This window comes from Rhinatrema bivittatum, chromosome 8 (genome assembly GCF_901001135.1).
Source record: "Rhinatrema bivittatum chromosome 8, aRhiBiv1.1, whole genome shotgun sequence".
Classification (NCBI taxonomy): Eukaryota; Metazoa; Chordata; class Amphibia; order Gymnophiona; family Rhinatrematidae; genus Rhinatrema; species Rhinatrema bivittatum.
Window position 1 is genome coordinate 5,018,498 of NC_042622.1, and position 16,445 is coordinate 5,034,942.

The following is a 16,445-nucleotide window of genomic DNA, read 5'->3' on the forward strand; positions in this document are numbered from 1 at the left end:
CTGTTCAATAGATCCCTGGAAACTGGAGTGGTGCCGCGGGATAGGAGAAGAGTGGTGGTGGTGCTACGTAACAAGAGTGATAGCAGAAAGGAGACCAGAAACTATAGGCCAGTTAGCCTTACCTCAGTGGTGGAAAAATTAATGGAGACTCTACTGAAGAAAATGATAGCAAACTACCTACAATCCGGTAGGTTGCTGGACCCAAGACAGCATGGATTCACCAGAGGAAAGTCCTGTCAAACAAATCTGACTGATTTTTTTGATTGGCTGACTAAAGAATTGGAATGAAGAAGAGCGCTAGATATGATCTACTTGGAATTCAGCAAAGCTTTTGATACGGTCCCACATAGGAGGCTTGTGAATAAAATGAGAAGCTTGGGAATGAATGCCAAGGTGGTGGTGTGGATTACAAACTGGTTGACTGATAGGTGACAGAGTGTAATACTAAATGGAATCTGCTCTGAAGAGAGAACCATGCTAAGTGCAGTGCCACAGGGATTGGTGTTGGGACCTGTTCTGTTCAATATCTTTGCAAGTGATATTGTGGAAGCGATAGAAAGTAAAATTTGCCTGTTTGCAGATGATAGTATGATCTGCAATAGGGTGGACAAGCCTGAAGGAGTGGAGAGAATGAAAAGTAATTTAAGAAAGCTGGAAGAGTGGTCGAAAATTTGGCAGCTGGGATTCAATATATAAGATACAAACCATAGGAGGAAAAAAGTCATATTATGTGGCAAAAAAAAATGTTTTGTCTGGTGCTATAAATATAGGGTTGTAACCACATCATCACTTTTTAGTTACAACCCAGTATAAGCACCAAATTAATAATTGTATTCACTGGTCAAAGCAATCATAATTTTTTTTTACTTTTTTGTCTTTTTATTAATAAAGTATTTCCTTAAGGAAAAATGTTTCTGTTTCTTTATTGGTGGTTAAATCCACTAGAATTTATTTTTATGCTTTTTTAATTTTCTTAATTCTTAATTTTTTTCTCTGTCTATGTTTATTTTATTCAATTATGTAAACCGTTTTGACCAAACATCGTTTGTAAAGACGGTATAGAAACACTCTTAAATAAATAAATAAATTACTAAAATATTCCCTTAAGGAAAAATGTCTATTTCTTTATTAATGATATAATCCACTATTTATTTATTTATAGATTTTTATATTCCACTTTTTGGCACTTCAAAGCGGATTACATTCAGGTACTGTAGGTATTTCCGTATCCCTAGAGGGCTTACAATCTAACAGAGTCATTCTTTAAATTGCGATATGCCATTATCGCATCACGGTGGTACAGTTTAAATCAGGGGAAGGGGAGGAGTGTGGGTGGGGTTTCAGTGGGGTTATGGCCTGGCAGTGCTGTGGACGATAATGTTTTCCACAATATCACCGTCAGTACCACAGAAAATAACAACACCTTTTCCCGTGGCACTATGGAGTGAAAGTGTGCGGCCCGCCCACAACCGCAGCAGGCAAAAACATACCATTGCGATGCGGCCAGCTGCATACTACCCCACCCTTTTTTTCCCCACAGGCCATCATTCTGCTGTATTTATAGCTGAATGATGAATCCCGGAACAAGTTTGTACCTGAGGCAAAGGAGGGTAAAATGAATTTCCCAAGATCTCAAGGAGCAACAGTGGGACTTGAACCCTGGTCTCCCTGGTAGGTAGCCTTTAAGGAAAAATGTCTATTTCTTTATTCATGATATAATTCACTAAAGCCAATACCCTCATTGTAATCCATAATGGGGGCAGCCAAAAGCGTCAAAAAGACGGTATCTCAATATAATGGCACCACAGTGCTCTGCCATAAAACGATTTGAATCTGCACAGCTGCTCATGTGAAGACAAGCCAAAATACCTGAGAACAAATCACTACAGCTACTGTATATAAATGGCACCAATGTGCCTCTCTTAAGATGACTCAATTGGTGATATTATCTGGGAAATCGTGCTTATAGAAGCCCAACGTTGGCAGCATTTCGACATAAGCATCTGTGTATCCTGCCAACTGCTCTTTCAGGCCACCATCTTTGGGGAATCCTCGGCATCTTGGTACGTTTAAAAAGGCTACCCTGGGACCAATCAGAGTCCTTCCTTCTGCTACTTACTTGTGATTGGCCAGAATTTGAAAACCTCATAGTTGTTAAGTACTGTAAAGCTTAACTAATAGCAGAAGAAAAGTTAACTTTAAATGAAAAAATTAAAAATTAATGCTTTCTCATATCTATGCACATGTACATTTAACCCCTTTCAGGACGAGAAAACACAGTACAATAGGCTCACTGACGAATATATTCGGGGTGGACCGGAAAGTGGTTAATAAAAATGCTTCTCATTAGTGGCTCACGATAATGCTCACCGATTTGTAAAATAATTCAGAGAAAATGTGACCATTCAATTTCTCTATTGAGTCCATAGGGGCTCACTGTATTCCATGTAAAAATAAAACATTGTTCCATTTGCAACAGCTTCCAATCAAAGTCCCCACCTCTGCTTAATTTTTTTAATTGCAGTAAACAAGAAGCTCGTTCTTCCTCTAGAGTATGTCCAGTACTTCTTGTTTCTGATGCCAGATGCAGCTATCTCATACCATTCCACCCTGACACCACTCTCTCCACCCTTACACTTCACCCCGCTTCGATATTTCAACAAACTTCCCCCATCATGCTGACACACTCAATCCCCAGCCTCAACCAATGGCCCTACAACCTCAGGAAACCAGCTACTAATCTTACCACCCCACATCCCAGAACCCTACATCCCATCATGCTCTCCCCCCTCACGCAATTTCTAGGCCTCACTGCCTTCACCCTACTACTCTGCAACTCCCAATCCATCTTTTCCAAATTATCCGCACCACTCACCGCACTCACACGAAAAGGAGCTAATATCACCAATTGGTCCACAACCACAGAGGAAGCATTTCAGGCTCTCAAGGACTCCTTCTTACAACAGCCCTGTATCTGCCATCCTGACCCAAGATTCTAACCTGGACATAATGGCCCTAACCTGGACATAATGGCTCTAACCATGGACATAATGGCCCTAACCTGGACATAATGGCCCTCACTGAAACTTGGCTCAAAGAAACAGATACTGTACTTCTAAACCAAATACCCTTACAATGCTATGACATATTTTCTATACCTCGACCTAAAAAAAGAGGTGGAGGTCTCCTACTAGTGGCAAAAAAAGCACTTAAATTTACCTCACATCCCGCTTTCACAATTTCTAAACTAGAAATTGGCCTTTTTAAGGCATCTCACTTACAGATATGCCTTATTTATGCCTCCCCCCCCCCCTCCCCGGCCTACTTGAAAATAACCCTTCACCACTCACAGAATTCATCATGCAAAACATAGATGTCGACTGCCCAGCCATTATCAACCTCCATGTTGACATCACCCCCTGCACACCCGCATGCAAAGCCCTCCTCTCTGCTCTCAAAGCCATGGGGTTCCTCCAAATAGTCAACACTCCCACACACAAAGCTGGCCACACCCTCGATCTAATCTTCATTAACTCACATATCCAATCCAACCCAGCCCCCTCTTGCACCCCCATACCCTGGTCAGATCACTCTTTGCTTTCTGCCCCATTCTCCATAATCCACAAGCACTCAGACCCCCACTCCAACAAAACTATCAAATTCAGAAAACCTTGCAATAGAGATGACCTTATTACAACACTCTCCAACAGCCTAGATAAACTTGACCTATCAGACACAGAAACAGCTATCTCATCCTGGAACAAAATCACCTCCAACATTGCAAACTCGCTATGCCCCCTCACCAAAAAAGCCCTGAACACTGCCAACAATACAAAAAAACCCTGGTACACAACTGAACAAGAAACTCAAACAAGCCCTAAGACTCCTGGAAAAAAAATGGCGCAATGACCCCTCTACTTCCTGCTTGTCCAATTACAAGTCTGCCTTACACAAATACCGTACTGCTATACTTAAAACTAAAAAAGACTTCTATGCAATCAGAATACATGATCTATAATTCAATGCGAAAGCTCTCTTCTCCTATTGTTACGACTACCGGCCGCGGCAAGTCGCGACCGGGACCAACCACTTACCCCAGGACCCGAACGGACCATCAACGCTGAGACTGGCGTCGAGGATTCCTTCAGCGGCAGCAGCCGCTGCTGCCTCAAGATGGCCGCGGCGCTCCTCCCCGCGTGGCTAAGCTCCACCCCCTGATGTCTGCTAGGGCCACACGGGCTATGGGCTGAAATTTAAAGAGATACTCACAGGAAGTGCTCAGATCCCTTCCTGCTGCTTCCGATTTGCTTGAGACTATTTAAGGCAAGGTCTGAACCCTCAGACCTTGCCTTGGCTTCTTGGCTCCTGAGTTTGTCCCTGTTCCTGGTTACTGCTTGTTCTCTCTGTGCTTGATTCCTGGACCGGCTGACGTTTCTCCTGGCTCTCGACTCCTGGCTTGGCTGCGGTACTCTCTGGCTCTTGACCTCCGGATCGGCTACGATACTCTCTGGCTCTCGACTCCTGGACTGGCTGAGGATTCTTCTGGTTCTCGACCCCTGGACCGGCTGCGGATATTTCTGGCTCTCGACCCCTGGACTGGCTGTGGAACTCTCTGGCACTCGACCCCTGACTGACTGCGGAAGCTCCCTGGTTCTTGGTCACTGGACTGTCGGCAGTACCTCTAGCTCCAGGGTCCTGTCTGGACTTCTGAGGGATCCTCGGGGTTGGCTCTTCGACCAGCTGAAGGCATCAGCTACTGCTTACACGACCCACTGGAGGCGCCAGCTATCTGGACTACACAACCAGCAGGAGGCGCCTGCATCCAGATCTTCTTCAATCCTACCTGCCACCCCGAGGACCGGCCTCACCTACCGACGGTGGCCTAAACGGACATCACCGGACCAAGGGTCCAAACCTCTGGGCGAAACAGTAAGCCAAGGCCATGGACCCGGCAGAGGCCTCAGCTTTATGTGCCATTCCAGGCCTGGCCCAGAAAATCATGGAGCAACAGAGTATGCTCGAATCCATGGCAGCCTCCATGGAGCGGCTCAACGCTCAGCTAGATGCAGTAGTGGCTAACCAGCCCGGTATGTCAGCTACAGCTCCACCGGTCGCATCTGTTCCACTTCCAGCACAGAGCAGCCTCCGTCCAGTGCTTCCACTTCCAGCACCACCACGATACGCCGGAGATCCCCGTCTCTGCCTGGGTTTCCTGGATCAGTGCACGATGCATTTTCGACTACAATCACCCTTCTTTCCAGATGACGTCACCAAAACCACATACATTCTGTCCTTGTTGGAAGGCAAAGCCCTCACCTGGGCCTCTCCATTATGGCAATGCTCGGATCCAGTGTTGCAGAACTATTCTCAGTTTATTGAACTATTCCGGACTACCTTCGAGGAACCTGGAAAACAAGCAGCTGCCGCCACAGATTTACTTCATCTCCGTCAAGGAAGACGCTCTCTCACGGAATATAATATCAATTTCCGTAAGTTAGCCAACGAACTCCATTGGGAGGAGAACGTTCTTCGGACCATTTATCTAGAAGGATTAACTACAAAGATCAAAGATGAGATGGCCGCTCAAGAACTACCATCTTCCCTAAACGGCACCATTGAATTAGCAACCAGGATCGACCGTCGGCTGCAAGAAAGAGCACGAGAGGGTGGAAACTGGAAGAGACGGTTTGCTGTATCCCAGGTCCCTCCGTCCACCACTACGACTCCTCGTGAAACCCCCACCGGTGAAGGTCCAAGGGAAGAACCTATGCAACTCGGAAGAGGTCCGTTGACACCAGAGGAGCGTTTGAGATGGCGCAGATCTGGTCTTTGCTTGTACTGTGGCGGTTCCGGACATCATTTAGCAAATTGCCCTATTTGTCCGGGAAACTTCAAAGCCTAGGAACTTTGGGGGGCGTTTCCCTAGGCCTTTCATCTCCTAAACCCCCACTCACTCTACCGGTAACTCTTCGTACGAACGGATTGGAGTTTACCACCCTGGCGTTAGTGGATTCAGGAGCCGGAGGAGATTTCATCTTGCAAGAACTTGTGGATAGACTCCAAATCCCAGTCCGACTTTGTCAAAAACCCCTAGTCATTTCCTCCATTCACGGGGAACCTTTACCTGGAAGGATTACGCATCATACAGAACCCCTGGACTGTTATATTGCACCGGATCATGTAGAACAAATTACTTTCTATGTCCTTGAGAGAGCCATTCATCCTGTGGTGTTGGGCATACCTTGGCTGCAACGCCATAACCCCCAATTCGATTGGGCTTCTTTACGTCTGACACAATGGGGATCTGAATGTTATGGGACTTGTTTGAAGGGCACGGATTCTGCTTCCAATTACATCTGTGCCTCGACCCTGAGGGAATTACCCACTCCTTACAAACAATTTGCAGATGTATTCTCCAAGAAAGCGGCTGATGTCTTGCCGCCTCATCGTGCATTCGACTGTGCAATCAAGTTGGTCCTTGGTTCCACACCCCCGCGTGGTCGAGTTTACCCTTTGTCTGCTGCCGAAACTCGAGCTATGTCTGAATATATTCAGGACAATTTACAAAAAGGATTTATCCGGCGATCCACCTCGCCTGCGGGGGCTGGATTTTTCTTTGTGGAGAAAAAGGACGGGACGTTACGCCCATGCATCGACTATCGAGGACTCAATGCTATTACCATCAAGGATCGATATCCCTTGCCTCTCATTGCGGAATTATTTGATCGTCTGCAAGGAGCTCAAATTTTTTCCAAGTTGGATCTCCGTGGCACTTATAATTTAGTACAAATCCAAGAAGGGGATGAATGGAAGACTGCTTTCAACACCAGAGATGGACACTATGAGTACTTGGTAATGCCGTTTGGTTTAACTAATGCTCCTGTGGTTTTTCAAAATTTCGTTAATGAAATCTTTAGAGACCTGTTGTATATCTGCGTTGTGGTATATCTTGATGACATTTTGATTTTTTCTAAGGATCTACTAACTCATCGCCAACACGTACTACAAGTATTACGACGACTCAGGGACCATTGGTTGTACGCCAAACTGGAGAAATGCATTTTTGAAACAGAGTCTTTGCCATTCCTGGGTTACATTATTTCTAAACAAGGTTTCAAAATGGACCCAACAAAAATAAAAAGCATACAAGAGGGGTCCCAACCAAAGGGTCTAAAGGCCGACATTTCATTAAGGACTTTTCCAAATTATCCGCACCACTCACCGCACTCACACGAAAAGGAGCTAATATCACCAATTGGTCCACAACCACAGAGGAAGCATTTCAGGCTCTCAAGGACTCCTTCTTACAACAGCCCTGTATCTGCCATCCTGACCCAAGACGCCCATTTACTGTTGAAGTCGATGCATCCACCGAGGGGGTAGGAGCAGTGTTAAGTCAGAATGATGCTAAAGGTACGTCTCATCCCTGTTCCTATTTTTCAAGAAAATTTTCTTCTGCTGAGCGTAACTATGCTATTGGCGACAAAGAATTATTGGCCATTAAACTCGCCTTGGAAGAATGGCGACAATGGCTGGAGGGGGCCCAGCACAGAATCACTATCTTTACAGATCACAAGAATCTGATTTATCTACAGCAAGCTCAGCGTCTTAACCCGCGTCAAGCCCGTTGGGTATTATTTTTTTCACGTTTTGATTTTGAACTCCAGTATCGACCAGCAAGCAAGAATATTAAGGCAGATGCGTTATCCCGTTCCTTTGTCTGCGAGGATGGAGAAGAGGCTTTGCAGAATATCATCGATCCAGCCCGTATCATCCTTGCTGCTACCTTTTCTGTTCCGATCGGTAAAACCGTGGTCCCCAGCAGACTTCGTAACAGGGTACTGAAATGGGGACATGATTCCCAATTCGCTGGACATCCTGGACGTAAGCGAACACAGGACCTCCTTCAACAATTCTACTGGTGGCCAGGGATGTGCAAAGACATTTGTGCATATGTAGATTCCTGTCCTGTTTGTGCCCAACATAAAAATCCTGTGGGGAGACCGTGGGGACAGCTACAACCACTGCCGGCGCCGACCAAACCTTGGACTCACATCTCCACCGACTTTGTGGTGGATTTACCTGCTTCTGAAGGACACACTGTTATCTGGGTGGTGATTGATTGTTTCTCTAAAATGGCTCATTTTACACCCCTGCCCGCCCTCCCCTCTGCTCCCCGCTTGGCCCAACTATTTATGTCGCATATATTCCGGCTTCATGGCCTACCTCTGCACATTACATCCGACCGAGGTTCACAATTCACAGCCCGATACTGGCGGAATCTCTGTGCCAAATTTCACATTGCATTAGATTTCACTACCGCCTTCCATCCGCAAGCCAATGGACAAGTAGAACGAACCAATCGTGCTCTCAAACAGTTCTTACGGTCTTATGTTAATGCACGACAGGACGACTGGGTGGCTTTGTTGCCTTAGGCGGAATTTTCGCATAACTTCCACACTTGTACCTCGACGGGGTCCTCCCCTTTTCAAGTTGTCTTTGGCTATCAACCTACACCGCCAGTGCCTCTACCTCTGACGGTTCCCTCTCCGGCGGCTCAGCTCACTGCCACACAGTTCAAGCAATTATGGATACACACTCAACACATGCTACGTAAAGCAGCACAAATGGCTAAGAGGTTTGCGGATAGACATCGGAGACCGGCTCCACAATTCCATCCAGGAGATAAGGTGTGGCTTAGCACCAGAAATATCCGTTTGAGGGTCCCCTCTATGAGATTGGCTCCCCGGTATATTGGCCCTTTTCCTGTGACTAAACAGATAGATCCCGTAACATATCAACTATGCTTACCTACCTCCCTTCGCATCCACAATGTTTTTCATGTATCTCTGTTGAAACCGTTGCTCCTCAAATGGCTATCTCGGAAGGTTCCTGTGTCGCCACACGTACAGCTGGAGGAAGACACAACATATCAAGTCGGAGACGAGGTCGTAGATGGGAGTATCTCCTGGCATGGGAAGGATTCGGGCCAGAGGAGAACGCCTGGGAACCTGCTACTAACATCCTGGACAAGGATCTTCTCAAGAATTTTCATAACAACCATCCGGAAAACCCAAGCCTTCTAGGGGAAGGCCTAAAGGAGGGGGTACTGTTACGACTACCGGCCGCAGCAAGCCGCGACCGGGACCGACCACTTACCCCAGGACCCGGACGGACCATGGACGCTGAGACTGGCGTCGAGGATTCCTTCAGCGGCAGCAGCCGCTGCTGCCTCAAGATGGCCGCGGCGTTCCTCCCCGCGCGGCTAAGCTCCGCCCCTGATGTCTGCTAGGGCCGCGCGGGCGGCTATGGGCTGAAATTTAAAGAGATACTCACAGGAAGTGCTCAGATCCCTTCCTGCTGCTTCTGATTCGCTTGAGACTATTTAAGGCAAGGTCTGAACCCTCAGACCTTGCCTTGGCTTCTTGGCTCCTGAGTTTTTCCCTGTTCCTGGTTACTGCTTGTTCTCTCTGTGCTTGATTCCTGGACCGGCTGACGTTTCTCCTGGCTCTCGACTCCTGGCTTGGCTGCAGTACTCTCTGGCTCTTGACCTCCGGATTGGCTACGATACTCTCTGGCTCTCGACTCCTGGACTGGCTGAGGATTCTTCTGGTTCTCGACCCCTGGACCGGCTGCGGATATTTCTGGCTCTTGACCCCTGGACTGGCTGTGGAACTCTCTGGCACTCGACCCCTGAATGACTGCGGAAGCTCCCTGGTTCTTGGTCACTGGACTGTCGGCAATACCTCTAGCTCCAGGGTCCTGTCTGGACTTCTGAGAGATCCTTGGGGTTGGCTCTTCGAACAGCTGAAGGCATCAGCTACTGCTTACACGACCGGCAGGAGGCACCTGCATCCAGATCTTCTTCAATCCTACTTGCCACCCCAAGGACCGGCCTCGCCTACCGACGGTGGCCTAAACGGACATCGCCGGACCAAGGGTCCACACCTCTGGGCGTAACACCTATGTATCTGAGCTCACCAAACCTCCCACTCCCACACCTACAATCGCTGACACACAATCGAGATGCGACAAACTTGCCCTGTACTTCAGGGAAAAAGTTGATAAACTCATACAATGCTTTCCCCTCGCAACCCTCCCATCCACACCCCTTACCACCACCTCACAAACCCCCTTCAACACCTTTGAACTGACCACATCTTCTGAGATTGAAACAACACTCAAAAAAATAAAACCAGCCCAACACCATTCCGACACCATACCTAGCAAAGCACTATTTTCTATCCCCAGCACCATAGCAAAACCTTTCGCTGACATCATAAACTCCTCTCTGTCCTCAGGAATTATACCTGACTCCCTTAAGCAAGCCACCGTCAAACCCCTCCTCAAGAAGCCTAACCTCGACCCCAATGACCTCCACAATTTCAGACCCATCTCCAACCTCTCACTCTTATCCAAAGTGCTTTAAAAAGTAGTAAACTCTCAGCTCTCCGATCACCTTGAGACACATAACATCCTCTTCCCTTCTCAATTTGGTTTCCGTAAACTCTACAATACAGAAACCCTCCTACTCTCCCTCACCGACACTATTCTGCAAGGCTTTGACAAAGGTCACTCATACTTACTGGCTCTACTAGACATCTCTGCAGCTTTTGATACAGTAAACCACAGCATACTCCTAACATGCCTCCAGGAAATTGGTATCTCTGACACCCCCCTCCTTTGCTTTAAGTCATACCTCACCAACAGGCTCTACAAAGTGAAAACTGATGACCACGAATCTAAACCCATCCACCTCCACAGAGGCGTACCCCAAGGATCCTCCCTTTCCTCGACCCTCTTCAATATATACCTTCTGCCCCTCTGCCAACTCCTCTCCAACCTGGACCTCCCCCACTATCTCTGTGCGGATGATGTACAGATACTCATCCCCATCACAGACTCTCTAGCCTCCACACTTAAAAGATGGGAAAAAGCATTTGCATCAATAAACAACCTCCTCACCAGCCTTAACCTAGCCCTCAACTCCTCCAAAACCGAACTCCTCATAATCTCACCAACTCACCACAACATCAGTACCCCCCTCCCCCCAAAAAATTACTCCTTCTCACAGCATGCACGAGACCTAGGTGTCTTAATCGATAATTGCCTCAACCTCTCAAAATTCATCGGCTCAACAATGAAAGATTGTTACTTCAAACTCAACACATTAAAAAAGCTCAGACCTCTACTCCACCTTAGTGACTTCTGGACAGTACTGCAAGCTACTATTCTTTCCAAAATAGATTATTGTAACTCACTCCTACTTGGTCTACCCAAAGCCTCCATTAAACCCCTACAACTCCTTCAAAATGCAACAGCCAGGATACTTACCAACTCACGCAAATTCGACCACATCACACCCATTCTCAAAGAACTACATTGGCTCCCCATCCACCACCATATAACTTTCAAAGCACTCACCATCATACATAAAACACTTCACAACCAGAACCTGCCCTGGATGAAAGACTGCATATACTTCCACACATCTAATAGACCCACCAGGTCATCATATAAAGGCACCCTCCACACCCCCTCTCCAAAACAACTGCACCTCCTCTCCACCAAAAACCATGCCCGGCTTTTCTGTTGAATTTTTGCCACTTTATCGCCGCTTAGTAGGAGCTATTGAAGGAGAGGCACCCGGCGCGTGAGGTGAATGCGTCCTCTCCGCTCACCGCATCACGTTGTCTGGGGGGCTTGCCTTTTAATTCCCTTCGGGTACAGGTTGTGGCCCTCGGCAATCTGGTTGGTAGCTCGGTGGCGTCCCACCCTGATGTGGTATATTTCCTCAGAGGAGTAAGGCATTTGATATGTCCATCGTGGAGTCTTAATTTGGTTCTTCGCAGATTGTGTGACCCACCGTTTGTGCGCCTTAAGTCAGTAACATTGAAGGATCTCACCCTGAAGACAGTCGGCTGGATTTTAAAAGGGTTACGTGCATAAGTTATGCGCGTAACCCTTAAAAAAGCCCCTTGCGCGCGCCGAGCCTATTTTGCATAGGCTCAGCAGCGCGCGCAAGCCCCAGGACGCGCGTAAGTCCCGGGGCTTCGCAAAGGGGGCGGGTCGGGGGCGTGACAGGTGGGCGGCGCAAATTTCGGGACGGGGCAGGAGGCGTGTCGGGGGCGTGATGCTGGCCTGGGGGCGTGGTCGAGGCCTCCGGACCAGCCCCCGGGTCGGGTGCTGGCGCGCGCAAAGTTACATCTGCCTCCAGCCGGCGTAACTTTGCCAACAAAGGTAGGGGGAAGGGTTAGATAGGACCGGGGGGATGGCTTAGGGAGGGGAAGGTGCGGGGGGGTAGAAGGAAAGTTCCCTCTGAGGCCGCTCCGATTTCGTAGCGGCCTTGGAGGGAACGGGCAGCGTGCGCAGGGCTTGGCGCACGCAAGTTGCACAAATGTGCACCCCCTTGCGCGCGCCGACTCCGGATTTCATAAGATACGCGCGGCATACTTTTGTTCGCGCCTATGGGAGGGCCACCTAGTAACTCGAGGTGGGGATTAGGTATGAGCGTAGGGGGTTGTGGGCCACTTTCACATTCAACATGAGACCTACGGAAAGAACAGTGGTCTCTAGTGAAGATTTGCTGGCCGTCGGAGTGAGGAAACTCACTCCAAGAAGAGATTTGGGCAACGTTCTCTCAACCTAGCTTGATGGACACTCTACCTGGGCAACAACAAGCTAGGTTGAGAGAACGTTGCCCAAATCTCTTCTTGGAGTGAGTTTCCTCACTCCGGCCAGCAAATCTTCACTAGAGACCACTGTTCTTTCCGTAGGTCTCATGTTGAATGTGAAAGTGGCCCACAACCCCCTACGCTCATACCTAATCCCCACCTCGAGTTACTAGGTGGCCCTCCCATAGGGATACAAATACCTGTCTAGGGCATAGGCATTATAGGAAGAGTCTCTCTCTCTCTCTCTCTCTCTCTCTCTCTCTCTCTCTCTCTCTCTCTCTCTCTCTCTCTCTCTCTCTCTCTCTCTCTCTCTCTCTCTCTCTCTCTCTCTCTCTCTCTCATACTGAAACAGGCTGTCTGGGAATATCGTGGACCGCGATGATTCATTGGTTGTTTTATCGCGGTGCACGATGTTTTCGCGATTTGCGACTCCAGTTCCTCAAATGGCGAAAATATCGCGTGCGGCGATGTTTCCCCACTGCACGAAAAATGCCTTATTTGCATAGGACACGCCCCCTCATGCGTTACCACTGCGATATTGGAAAATGAGGCCCTAGGCGTGGGTAACAGGGAAAGTTTTGCAGTCCGCGCGCACATGTTACAGTTATGTTATTGCAGCATACTAAGAAAGAAAGATACAATTTATGTGTTTATCTGTTCATGTTTACAGTTATGATCTTACTTGATTCATTGCTAGTCCTTTTCTGCTTTGATATTCTAAATACTCAAGGGATGCAGGAGGCACACCAGGTTAAGTGAGGGTGCCTTTCAAGCTTTTCTCTGTCTCCACCTGCTGGAAGGGAGGCATAATCCATGGTTTGGACTGATCCATGGTACTACAGGAATGAAAATTATCAAGTAAGAACCAATTTTCTTTTACAGGTAAGCAACTCTGCTTTCTCTTTTGTATTTTATAGATTGACCCAGACTCTCAACTACCTGGACCCTAGTCTGGGGATAGGAGTGGGGCATCCTCTGTGCTGGCTACAAACAAAGCCAGTTTGTAGATTCATTGGTGACTTATTGGCTCCTGGAGGATCCAAAGGGGTACAGAGAATCAGAAGACCAGCAGTGATGGGACCTGGATATCTATGCCTTGAATATTTAGCCATTTAAATGCATAAAACCCTGAGCTGAATGCATGTAAAAGTATGTGCATATCGGTTATATATGTACTTTTACATGAATTAAGCAGATGCATTCCAGGTGGCAGAGATGGCACTTACGTGCATATTTTTTGATTTTAAAAAGTATTTGTGTAAAGATATGTTTGTAAGTAATGCCCTCCGAAGAGGAAGATTAACTTTACTTGAGTGAATGCATGTACATACTTTGCCAATTACCTGAGGTACTTGGGAGGTTGCAGCCCATCTGCATATTTCTCCTAGCTGTCTCAGTTGTCAATCCTAGAAGTCACCAGCACCTGAGTTGCTTCCACCCCATGTTCCTCTAGCAGCTGGCCAGGTACTGGGGAGGTTGCAGGCCTCTATGTATTTTCTGTGGCTTCACTTCATTTTCTCTTCCTGATGCTACTTCTCCCCAGTCTTATTCCCTGCTGCAAACCATTACTAAAACCAATTCCACCTTCCTTATTCCCTACAGTCTTTATCATACCTGCCAATTTGTCATCTGTACTATCCACTGAATATTCATGAGAAATATCTGCATGCATAGGAAGTATTCACTAGATATATCCTGTAAAACTGATTGGGTGGAGGGGGGCCCAGGGACTGGTTTGAGCACCCCTAACATTGAATTCTAGCAGGCTGAGCACAGCATGGGTCATCTAAGGGCTGAGGTCAGCAAACCTGTTATCTGTCTCCATCTGCTGGTTGGGGAGTATAACTGAACTTGATTTCCTTATCGTATTTGGAATCCAAGTGAGTACGATGGGGGCTGGAGTATTGGGAATTCAGTATTCTTGGTAATTGTATTAGCTTGATTTATGACTATGATGACAGTTGTATGTTATGTTCTACTTGCCAGAAAAAAAATGAAGTTTTACAAAATTGCATGGTTTGCTTCTCTTCTTGCCAGCTAAAGAATCAAATTTCAGATTCTATAATGAAGATATCAAAAAATGAAGGGGGTGGAAAGGTCATGCCTGAAGGGGGCTACACCAAAGGGATATGACAGCTGTTCCACATTTAGGTTGCAGTTCTCTCTGTCTTTCTTAAAGAGAGACTTCATAATTTTTTAGGAAACTTTTCAGGAGATTTGCCCTCCACATTTTCCAGAAGGCAATGTGGCTGACCCTTGCTCCACCAGTTTGTAAGCAAAGTTTTGCAGAGATGCTGATGGATTCTTGTTTACTCTAGTCATCATTGTTCATAAAGATGCAGTCACTATTACTACTTAAAATGAACTTTTTTCTGCTCCTGACACTTATTTTTTAAGATTTTTTTACTGATTTATTTGGAGCCTGAGCCATCTGCCTCTTGCTTTTAGTGTGTCATACTGTAAAGCCAGAGTTTTCCTTTAAAGGACAAAAAGAAAAAGTTAGTAGGTAGCTCTCACTGTTCTCCACCTTCCAACTTTAAAGAAGAGTACTGATTTTTTCCTTACAGTTTGTTTTTGCTTCATACTTGTAAATTCAGTTTCAAATTCTTATTTTAATTTTTGAAAATTATATGTTAATGACATTGTTTCAATTTACCAACATCGGTATAGAAAAACTGTTGTCATTAGCTGTCAGACAGATTGTTCCATCTTGCTTCGTGAAAGTATGAGAGTTTAGCTTTAAATTCTTATGGGGATAAGGATACAAGACCATTTTTATTGTGTTTCTCCTTCCCTTTCAGGACAGGAATTAATAAAAGACTGATATGCAAGCCTGGCTGTGTGTGTGATTTAGAATAATTTTGCAGAGTCCACACTTATTAAAAGTAAAGGTTGGAAAATTGAGGAGTATCTTCATTTTTTCACTAATGGATGGATATATTACATTTTCTTGTAGCTTGGAGCTGGTGATCAGGTGCCGGAGATCTCATTGCTTCATACAACCATGGGACAAGAAAAAGAGAAAAGCTTGATAGTTCCATATGATGATGATGTATGTATGCTGTTTTTAGGAAGCAGGGTGTGATTATATTATGTACATACATATGAAGTAAGTGAACATACTAGGGGCAGTTTTTAAATAACATGTTCCCTGTACGTACCAGGATCAGTCCAGACTGCTGGGTTATGCCTCCCGTCCAGCAGATGGAGTCAGAGAGAAACTGAAAAGGCACCCCCTATACACCCTGGTGCGCTCCCTGCGATCCTTCGGTATATCTCTGACTCCAGCAGATGAGAGAGCATAACCTGCGGTCCTGATCTCCTGTAAATTGGGAAAGTTTTCCCTGTCAGGTTTGACTTAAGTTATCTGGGAAAATTCTGTGACTAGATCATTGTAAACCTTAGAACTAATTTTTGCCTGTAATTGGAGCCCTAGCAGGCAAGGCAGGGTACTGCCCTGGAGCCTTTCCCGGAGTTTCTGTCTGCCCAGCCCAGTGAGAGGAGGGGGAGGATTAATCGGTGGGCCGGTCACTCTCCCTCTCCGCCTCCTGAGAAGTTTTATTCCTCGGAGAAGATAGTTCAGATGGGTATGGTACACCCTCTGCAGGCTCCAAAGTAAAAAAAAAAAAAAAAAGGAGGAAAGTTTGACTTGTGAAGTTTTTACACGGCTGCTGGTGGCAGCGCTACAGGCATTTAAAAAAAAAAAAAGACGTACAAAAACGAGGTATTTTTATTTTTATCTCTCCCACTGCCTGCTTACTCACTGTGGTC

General features: G+C 46.6%; 1 protein-coding gene across 3 annotated transcripts in view; it reads left to right on the forward strand.

Annotated features, from left to right (window-relative positions):
- Positions 1-16,445, forward strand: part of RAD21L1 (RAD21 cohesin complex component like 1) — a 775,557-nt gene that overhangs the window by 706,862 nt on the left and 52,250 nt on the right. For all 3 annotated transcript variants that reach the window (XM_029611932.1, XM_029611931.1, XM_029611933.1), the window contains one exon: positions 15,631-15,726. In XM_029611932.1, coding sequence (XP_029467792.1) covers positions 15,631-15,726 — 96 coding nt within the window. The remainder of the gene's footprint in view (positions 1-15,630; positions 15,727-16,445) is intronic.